General features: G+C 43.8%; 1 protein-coding gene across 1 annotated transcript; it reads left to right on the plus strand.

Annotated features, from left to right (window-relative positions):
- Positions 1 to 7,990: 7,990 nt before the first annotated feature.
- LOC137517901 (E3 ubiquitin/ISG15 ligase TRIM25-like) lies at positions 7,991 to 9,770 on the plus strand. The gene has a single exon (XM_068234979.1). It carries the CDS (start codon positions 7,991 to 7,993, stop codon positions 9,563 to 9,565), a length of 1,575 nt encoding a protein of 524 aa, XP_068091080.1. The 3' UTR covers positions 9,566 to 9,770.
- Positions 9,771 to 10,965: the final 1,195 nt, after the last annotated feature.

Genomic DNA, 10,965 nt, shown 5'->3' on the forward strand with positions numbered 1-10,965 from the left:
CTCCAGCAGGCTGTTTATTAACTGAAAATTACTACAGAGGAGGTAAATTAACTACAGAGGAGGTAACTTAAAGAGGAACTCCAGTGAACATTTTACTGTTGGCAGGTGATGTAGCTGCTGCATGGTTTTTGGCAGTTGGAAACAGCTGTAAACAGCTATTTCCCACAATGCAACAAGGTTCACAGACAGGAAACTGCCAAATGTTCGAACTTTTCTTGTGAGAGGGGTTTCTTGTGGTAGGGGTTTCAGCACAATATCAGTCATACAGCGCCCCTGATGGTCTGTTTGTGAAAAGGAATAGATTTCTCATGTAAAAGGGGGTATCAGCTACTGATTGGGATAAAGTTCAATTTTTGGTCGGAGTTTCTCTTTAAGGAATGAAGAGATAAGATAACTCTCACTGTGTGGAGGTAAGTTTTCTCTTGCCTTATTATCTCCAGCATGATCTTGGTAAATTGAGGCCAATGTCTCACCTAAAGAAAGCCTAATTGGTGGCGAAAAAAAACAAGATATAGTTCATTTCATTGCGATAAGTAATGATAAAGTTATAGGTGAATGAATGTAAGGAGAGCTGAAAGGTGAAAATTGCTCGGATGCTGAAGGGGTAAAACCCCTCAGTTGTGAAGCGGTTAAAATATGTGGAAACTTTTCTCCTATGTTGCTGTCACTTACAGTAGGTAGTAGAAATCTGACAGAAGTGACAGGTTTTGGACTAGTCCATCTCTTCATAGGGGATTCTCAGCAAGGCTTTTATTTTTTATAAATATATTCTCTAAAAAGGATTTAAACAATTATGCTGGCCAGTTTCCCTGCTCGCTACACAGTTTTTTGGCAGTTGCACGGAGAAACTGCCATTCACTAAGTGCTTTTGAAAATAAATACCTGAGAATCCCCCATGAAGAGATGGACTAGTCCAAAACCTGTCGCTTCTGTCAGATTTCTACTACCTACTGTTAGTGACAGCAACATAGTAGAAAAGTAATTTATGGCTCATTTTACTCTGGAAAAAATGTACTACTTATTTTTATATATTTGCACATATTTTAAATTTTACAATTTTTCGCCATAGTGCCCCTTTAAAGTTAGAGGAAAAAAGTAGCAAAGTAAATACAGTAAAATGTCAGATGGGGGACCCACATCATTTTTCTTTTCATTTCCCACACTCTGTACATCCCTTACTACCTGGGATGATATGTTCTGGGGGTCTCGTGTCCCCCCTGCACACGTGGGCAGAGCTACAAACAGCCAATCAGATTCCACCCATTCATGTCAATGCAAAAAATGTAAAAGGCTGCCATTCTCACAGTAATCAAGCCAGAGTCCCCACACTTGGCACAGTTGGTCACTTGTTGACCGAGGTTACAAAACCAGGAAAAGTGGGCGGAGCATAAAACAGCCAATCAAATTTCAGCTATTCATTTTAAATGGGAAAATGTAAACTGCAGCCATTCTTACACTGTTAATCGCAGGGGTCTCAAACTTGGCACACTTGGTCACTGGGTGAATTAGATTAAGATTCAGTGGGTGGAGCTTACAACAGCCAATCAAAATTCACCTATTGATTTTCAAGGGGAATATTGAAACTGCTGCCATTCTTACACTGTTTATGGCAGAGGCTTCAAACTTGTACCAGTCAGTCATTGGGTGACTGGGGTTCAAATTCACCAAAAGTGGCGGAGCCACAAACAGACAATCAGATTTCCTTGCTGGATAAACTGCTTCCATTCACACATTTTTGATGCCAGGAATCTGAAAGCTCACAAACTTGGTCATTGAGTGACTGTGTGTCCAGGTTACAAAAAGTGGGCGGAGCCAAAAACCAAATTTCACTGGTCAAATATAAACTGCAGCCATTCTTACACTATCAATGGCAGGGTTGGTCAGTTGGTCACTGGGTGACTTGGATTAATATTCAGGAAATAGGTGGAACCTACAACAGCCAATCAAAATTCACCTGTTTATTTTTAAGGGGAATATTTAATTTGCTGCCGTCTTACACTGTTAATAACAGATGCCTCAAACCTGGTACAGTTGATCACTGGGTGACTGGGGTTCAAATTAAGAAAAGGGCGGAGCCAAAAACAGCCAATCAAATTTGCTTAATTTCAATGGGAATATACAAATTATTGATACCAAGGACCCCAAAGCTCATAAACTTGATAATTGAGTGACTGTATGTCAAATTTAGAAAAAGTGGGCGGCACCAACTACATTTTTTTTACATGGGAAAATATAAACTGCAACCATTCTTACACTGTTAATGGCAGGGTTCCCAAACTTGACACAGTTGGCCACTGGCTGACTGGAATTAATATTTAGAAAGTGGGAGGAGCCTACAACAGCGAATCAAAATTTGATTCTTCAAAGGGAATATTTACATTGCCACCATTCTTACACTGTTAATGGCAGATGCCTCAAATCTGGTACCGTCAGTCACTGGGAGACATGGGTTTACATTCTGTAAAGGGGGCGGGCCACAAACAGCCAATCGGATTTGTTAGATTGATTTCAGCCATTCTGTTATTGGCAGGGTTCTCAAACTTTCATTTTTACTGCGCCCTGAGGCTGGAGCCTCTCTTGCCTCTGCCTCGGCCCGGCCCTGTTATTGGGTCACTTTGGTTCAAATTCAGAAAATGGGGTGGAGCCACAAACAGCCAATCAGATTTGTTTTGTTTTTTACTGGGAAAATACAAATTATTGATGTCAAGAACCGCAAAGCTCACAAACTTGGTCATTGAGTGACTGTGTGTCAAGGTTACAAAAAGTGGGCAGAGCTAAAAACAAATTTCACTGGGAAAATATAAACTACAGGCCTTCTTACACTGTTAATGGCAGGGTTTCCCAAACTTTTCCCAGATGGTCACTGGGTGACTGAGATTAATGCCAAAGCTCACAAACTTGGTCATTGAGTAATTGTGTGTTAGGGTTAGAAAAATTGGGTGTAGCCAACACCAGCCAAATACATACCCGGCCAACGCCGGGTCATAAGATAGTATATATATAAAATCAGGTGTGTGTGTGCTCTTGTGCGCGTGCGTGCGTGTGTGTGTCGCCCTCACTCAAAAAACGCCTTGACCGATTTGAACGAAACTTGGTATACAGATCCCTTACTACCTGGGATGATATGTTCTGGGGGTCTCGCGGCCCCCCTGCTTACCTGGGCGGAGCTACAAACAGCTAATCAGATTTCACCCATTCATATCAATGGAAAAAATGTAAAAGGCTTCCATTCTCACAGTGATCAAGCCAGAGTCCCCACACCTGGCACAGTTGGTCACTTAGTGACCAAGGTTACAAATCCAGGAAAAGTGGGCGGAGCATAAAATAGGCAATCAAATTTCAGCCATTAATTTTTAATGGGAAAATGTAAACTGCAGCCATTCTTACACTGTTAATGACAAGGATTTCAAACTTGGCACGATTGGTTACTGGGTGAATGAGATTAAGATTCAGCAAAGTGGGTGGAGCCTACAACAGCCAATCAAAATTCACATTGATTTTCAAGGGGAATATTTAAACTGCTGCCATTCTTACACTGTTAATGGCAAAGGCTTCAAACCTGCTACAGTCAGTCATTGGGTGACTGGGGTCCAAATTCACTAAAGGGGCAGAGCCACAAACAGCCTATCAGATTTCCTTGCTGGATAAACTGCTTCCATTCACACATTTTTGATGCCAGGAACCTGAAAGCTCACAAACTTGGTCATTGAGTGACTGTGTGTCAATGTTACAAAAGTGGGCTGAGCCAAAAACAAATTTCACTGGGAAAACATAAACTGCAGCCACACTGTTAGTGGCAGGGTTCTTTGCACAGTTGGTCACTGGGTGGAGCCTACAACAGCCAATCAAAATTCACTTATTGAGGGGAATATTTAAATTGCTGCCACTCTTACACCGTTAATAGCAGGTGTCTCAAATCAAATTCAGAAAGGGGGTGGGGCCACAAACAGCCAATCAGATTTGTTTAATTTCAATAAACATATACAAATTATTGTACCAAGGACCTGAAACCTTATAAACTTGGTAATTGAGTGATTGTATGTCAAGGTTAGAAAAAGTGGGCGGTGCCAACAACTACATTTTTTACATGAGAAAATATAAACTGCAACCATGCTTATACTGTTAATGGCAGGGTTCCCAAACTTGACACATTTGGTCACTGGATGACTGGGATTATTATTCAGGAAAATGGGTGGAGCCTACAACAGCCAATCAAAATTCACCTATTGATTTTCAAGGGGAATATTTACATTGCTGCCATTTTTACACTCTTAATGGCAGAGGTGTCAAATCTGATCCAGTCAGTCACTGGGAGACTGAGGTTTAAATTCAGAAAAGAGGGCGGGCCACAAACAGCCAATCACATTTGTTTAATTTCAAGCGGAAAATGCAACTTATTGATGCCAAGGACCCCAAAGCTCATAAACTTGGTTATTGAGTGACTGTATGTTAAGGTTAGAAACAGTGGGCAGAGCTAAAAACAACTTTTTACATGGGAAAATATAAACTGCAGCCATTCTTACACTGTTAATGGCAGGGTTCTCAATCTTGACACAGTTGGTCACTGGGTGACTGGGATTAATATTCAGAAAAGTGGGTGGAGCCTACAACAGCCAATCAAAATTCACCTATTTATTTTCAAGGGGAATATTTAAACTGCTGCAATTCTTACACTGTTAATGGCAGAGGCCTCAAACCTGCTACAGTCGGTCATTAAGAGACTGGGGGTTCAAAATCACTAGAGGGGCGGAGCCACAAACAGCCAACCAGATTTATTTTGCTGGATAAACTGCTTCCATTCACACAATTATGATGCCAGGAACCCGAAAGCTCACAAACTTGGTCATTGAGTGACTGTGTGTCAAGGTTACAAAAAGTGGGTGGCGTCAAAAACAAATTTCCCTGGGAAAATGTAAACTGCAGCCCTTCTTCAATGTTAATGGCAGGGTTCTCAAGCTTTGCACAGTTGGTTACTGGGTGACTGGGATTAATATTCAGAAAAGTGGGTGGAGCCTAAAAAGCCACTCAAAATTCACCTGTTGATTTTCAAAGGGAATTTTAAAATTGCTGACATTCTTGCACTGTTAATGGCACAAGCTTGAAACCTGGTACAGTCAGCAGACGCGTATCTAGAGACGTGCAGGCATGGCTAATGCCCTGGGCGCCGCCTCCTTCCAGGCACTTAGGGGGTGCAGGTCTCGCCTCCTTCCTGTGCAGTGCAGAGAACACAGGAAGAGTTTCAGCGTTATGTGAGGGGACGGAGCAGCTTCCCTCCCCCTTCCCTTCTGTCATCCTATTACTGGAACTGCCATCACACTGCAGAGCTCAGATGACCAGTGACCGGCTGCTCAGGGCTTCTCGGTAGTGGACTCCTGCAGCTCCGTTTTGCCTGCTTTCCCTCCCTTCTCCTCAACTGCTGTGGACAGTTCCAGCAGCAATTTCCCCACCTCGGGTCACACAGAAAAGTTCAGCAACAGGCAGATCTGCATCTTTCCCTTCTACAGCTGCTCTACAATCCCCTGGCTGGTCTTCCTGCTTCTCTGATCAGACCCAGCCGGACGATTATAGAGTGGCTGCCGGAAGGGGAGAGATGCAGATTTGCCGGTCACTGAACTGTGTTACAAGTGGTGGGGAAATGAGTGCTGGATAATCTGGCCACAGCTGCTGAAGAGGGAGGCAGAATAGGCAACATGGAGCTGGAGGATTCTACAGCAGAGGAGCCTTAGCAGCATGCCACTAGAGATGGCCCGAACCTCTGATTTTCGGTTTGCGAACCTACCGTGAAAGTTCGGTTCGCAGGAACTTTTGCGAACCGCAATAGACTTCAATGGGGAGGCGAACTTTGAAAACTAAAAACATTTATGCTGGCCAGAAAAGTGATGGAAAAGATGTTTCAAGGGGTCTAACACCCAAGTTTTTTCAGTGACTACAAGAGGGGAAAAAAAATCTCAAAAAAACCTTATAGTTTTTGAGAAAATCGATTTTAAATTGCTCTTTCTGACCGTGGGAAAATTAAACGCCCGCCGACTTAGCTGTTAATAGCAAAGCCCTTTTAAAAGCTAGAAACACCAAAATTGCTGGGAATGTTAAGAAGAACAGTGGGAATAAGAGGAAAAACAATTTTTCAAAAAGACCTTATAGTTTTTGAGAAAATCGATTTTAAAGTTTCAATGTAAATTCTCCTTCTGACCGTGGGAAAATATACCCCCGCCGACTTTAACGGTTAATAGCAAAGCCCGTTTAAAAACTAGAAACACCAAAATTGCTGGGCAGGGCCGGTTTTAGCAACAATGGGGCCCCATGGCAAAATAAACCTGGGGGGCCCCCCAACAGATACCCGGGAACAAAAATCGGCATTAAGGGACCTTTTTGCAGCTGGTATACTCAGGGTATAAAGCTCCAATCAGTCGGAGCTCCACATTCTGGCTATCCTAGCCTGCATGGGGGACAAGGGGTTAAAAAGTTTCAGGAGGCATTTAAAAGTATACTTTTTACCTTCGAAACGTTAAAATCGATTTTCTCAAAAACTATAAGGTCTTTTTGAACAATTGTTTTTTCATCTTATTCCCAATGATCTCCTTAACATATCCTGCAACTTTGGGGTTTCTAGCATTTAAAGTGGATTTGCTATTAACCATTAAAGTTGGCGGGTTTTTAAATGTGTATTTTTTTTCCTTTAAAACTTTAAAATCGATTTTCTCAAAAACTATAAGGTCTATTTGAAAACATTTTTTTCCTCTTGTAGCCACTGGGGGCCCCTACAGGCTCTGGGGCCCTGGGGCAATTGCCTCCTTTGCCTCTATGGTAGCGCCGGCCCTGTTGCTGGGAATGTTAAGAAGAACAGTGGCCTCTAGCATCAACAAGGCATTTTCGCCCACAGGACTGGATGTTTTTCCCTTTTCACACCATTCTTTGTAAACCCTAGAAATGGTTGTACGTGAAAATCCCAGTAACTGAGTAGATTGTGAAATACTCAGACCGGCCCATCTGGCACCAACAACCTCAACATGCTCAAAATTGCTTAAATCACCTTTCTTTCCCATTCTGACATTCAGTTTGCAGTTCAGGAGATTGTCTTGACCAGGAGCACACCCCTAAATGCATTGATGCAACTGCCATGTGATTGGTTGATTAGATAATTGCATTAATGAGAAATTGAAAAGGTGTTCCTAATAATCCTTTAGGTGAGTGCATTTACTACAGTATAGTGCATATACTACAGTATAAGAGCATTATTAGGTCAAAACGCGCTCACTGAAGCAACAAATGGCCTGGAGATGATCCTCTCAGTGTCACAGTCTAGCAAGGACAGAGCTTTTTAAGATGGCTGCCAGTTTATATACAGGAGGGGATGGCACAGCCTCACCTCCTATGATTGGTTGCTAGGGCCTGGCTGTGGGGCCTATGATTGGCCCAGGGACGTCATTTCCGCACAATCACAAACTAACTAATCACGGCTTTCTACCGCGATCACGAGCGTGATCAAGGCCTGAAAATTTGTAATCACGGCTGCCTCGTGGTTGAATGCCAAGATTGAAAATCGATCACGGCTTCAGATTCGGCAGTTAAATAGTGACAAAATGCTCCTGAATCACGGAACTTATCCGAGCACCACTCATAATCGGCAAGAGAATCCGAATTACGGCATGGTGGGACAGCTTGAGAAATTAGATTAGGCAAATGAGAGGACCTTTTTGACACGCCCCTCCCTGTCTGTCACCTGGAACGCCACACCCTCTGGCGCCCAAATAATGGTACACCACTGTTAAGCAGGCAGATTTGTTTTTTACATTAGTCACTACAAGAAGGAGTTTTTAGCAGCATGTGTTTTTGTATGTAGAAAGGAGTTGTAAGGATTAGTCTAGTCTGTTTACCCGTACAGAGAGGCTGGCAAGTTCTCTCCACCTCACCCTGTACAGAAAAGTGAATCACCCTCTAGTTTCTGCGCTTCTCAGAGTTTCACTTTCGTTTCTCTCCACTGCTGTCAGGAATGGCGTCTGCTGATCTGAGGAAGGAGCTGGACTGTTCCATCTGTTTGAGCATTTATACAGATCCTGTGAACCTGAGATGTGGACACAACTTCTGCCGGCTCTGTATAGATCAGGTGTTGGATTCACAGGAGGAGTCGGGAATTTATTCTTGTCCTGAATGCAGAAAAAGGTTTCAGGCACGGCCAGCACTACGGAGGAACATAACATTGTGTAACATTGTGGAGAGTTTCCACTCTGCTCAGCCAGATCAGGAAGAGACTGGAGTCTTCTGTACTTACTGTATTCACTCTCCTGTACTGGCTGTTATGTCCTGTCTGCATTGTGAAGCTTCTCTGTGTGGGGATCACCTGAGAGTCCACAGCAAGTCACCAGAACACGTCTTATGTGGTCCCACCTCATCCCTGGAGAACAGGAAATGCTCCGTCCATAAGAAGTTATTGGAGTATTACTGCACTGTGGACTCTGTCTGTGTCTGTGTGTCCTGCAGGCTGGATGGAGACCACCAGGGACATAAGGTGGAAACGCTGGATGAGGCTTCTGAAAAGAAGAAACAAAAACTAAGAAATGATCTGCAGGAATTGATCTCTAAGGCTGAGAAAGAAGTCCAGAGTCTGCAGGAGAACGAAAGAAATGTCCATGAAAAGTCATCCTGTGTAACAGAGAGAGTCACTGTTCTGTTTAGAGACCTCAGGAGACAGCTGGACGACCTGGAGAAGAGAGTCCTGAGAGAGGTCTCCAGGCAGGAGGAGCAGCTTTCTCTGGCATTGGCTGATTTCATTCAGCAGCTGGAAATAAAGAAGGCCGAGCTGTCCAGGAAGATGTGTCACATTGAGGAGCTGTGTAACATGACTGACCCACTGACTGTCTTACAGGAATCACACACAGGTGACTTGTGTGACACTGAGGAGGGGGATAAGGAGGACAGAGGGAGACCTGATGGACGGGATCTGGATGTGGCTCTCATCTCACACACATTACACAAAGGGTTAGTTTATGTAATAGCAGGGGTAAATAGAGGCTTCAGCCTACAGGAGGCTACAGACATATTACTGGATATGAACACAGCTTGTAATTATCTACATATATCAGATGACATTAAAATTTTATCCTGGTCAGATATCAGCCAGAATCGTCCAGAAACACCAGAGAGATTTCAGGGATGCACTCAGGTGTTGAGCAGACAGAGTTTCTCCTCAGGGCAACATTACTGGGAAGTGGATGTCAGTAAATCAGAGGTGTGGCGTGTAGGAATGTGTTACCCCAGTATAGACAGGAGAGGAGAGCAGTCAGTGATTGGAAATAATAACAAGTCCTGGTGTTTGTACAGGCAGAATAATCGGTGTGGAGTGCTACACGATAGGAAAGGTATCGTAGTACCTGACAACATCTCCAGTAATAGAGTCAGGATACATCTGGATTATGGGGCCGGAAAGCTGTCCTTTTTTGATCTGTGCATTCCAGTCAGACGTCTCCACACCTACAATTTCACCTTCACTGAGCCTCTCCATGCTGCAATGCATGTAGGAGAAGGTTCTATAAAGATATGTGGGAAGAGAAGCAACCAGGAGATGTGAGACAATATAATGTAGGACTGCTTATTAAAAAATACTGCATAAACCTTTCCTGATCCTGTGTTGGACTATATCTGACATTGGGCTTTTCCAGTATAGCTCTAATGTCAGACAGAAACTGACATAGGAAAACATGGCTGCTGCTATGGGTGGCATTGCTGGACCTAAGTCTGACACTTTGGTTGCCACTGGCCCATCTTCTGCCGCTGCACTATATAATTTAAATTAAAGGGACCCTAAGCACTAATGAAAAAATGAAATTGGGACTTACCTGGGTCTTCCTCCAGCCCAATGTAGGCCGCAAGGTCTGAAGTCGTATAATAACGTAGCCGCCAGCCGGGAACAGGAGAGGAGCCAGGAGGATGCCGGGGGAGCTTGCGGCCTACGGTGGGCTGAAGGAAGCCCCCGGTAAGTCCCAATTTCATTTTTAATTAATGCTCAGGGTCCCTTTAAATATAATGTGGGCGCATTTGGGCTCGCCACTAGGGGTGTCATTGCAGGATCTAGTCCAGCATGGTGTCAGGCTATGTGGATAAGTGTCAGAGAAAGTCAGACACTTTAATCCCCTTTGGTACAACTCTGCACCGCATTATACTGTAATTATGCTGGTGCCCATACAATGGGGCATAGCTACAGTGTGTGAGCTGGGGCTCCTCCCCTCCCGCTGGTTCCTGGTCACCTCTTTGTCCTTGTCCTAGGAGGTGGATGAGCTCTCCAGATCACCACTGCAAAGCCCTCAATCACCCATCTTCTCTCCTCCGCCAGCCCCCCACACACCAGAAAAAAACATGCTGGCGGAGATGTGGGTGATCAAGAAAATAGATTTGAAAGGGTTAAAACTGGTTATATTACTGCATAGTAACTATTACTATTAGATTTCTTGACAATTTGTTTTGCTCTGAATAGTGACGAGAAGGGGAGCCTTTGTTCAGTTTATATTTCTGTCTGTGATCCCATAGAGAGGAATTCTCATCACTTCCTGTCTCACAGATCTCACAGGAAGTCAGAGCAAATTCCTCAGAAGAGGGCGTAAATCCCACCTCAGACAGATGTCACTGGAATAAGTGTCCCCATTGGAGAGTTATCACCTGTTCCCATGACAACCAGACATTTCTGGAATTCTCCTGACTCTGCCCTGGTGCCGCTGTCTTATTGCAGGCAGGTGAATGAGGCCCATTTCTGTAAAGATAATGAAAAGATCTGATGTTGCTGATCAGAAAGTGTACATTTATTTTTTTATATATTCAATAATATCATTAAACTTATCCTTCCTTCTAATAGGGATGAGCTTCATCTGGATAATTAGTGCAGCTGAGCAGGCGGGTGAGGGGGGTGTTGACTTACCCATCGGCCATCTCCTTTAATGCATCCAACGTCGCGCCTAACGCTGCGCTCCAATTCTC

Source organism: Hyperolius riggenbachi, chromosome 5, assembly GCF_040937935.1.
Source record: "Hyperolius riggenbachi isolate aHypRig1 chromosome 5, aHypRig1.pri, whole genome shotgun sequence".
Taxonomy (NCBI): Eukaryota; Metazoa; Chordata; class Amphibia; order Anura; family Hyperoliidae; genus Hyperolius; species Hyperolius riggenbachi.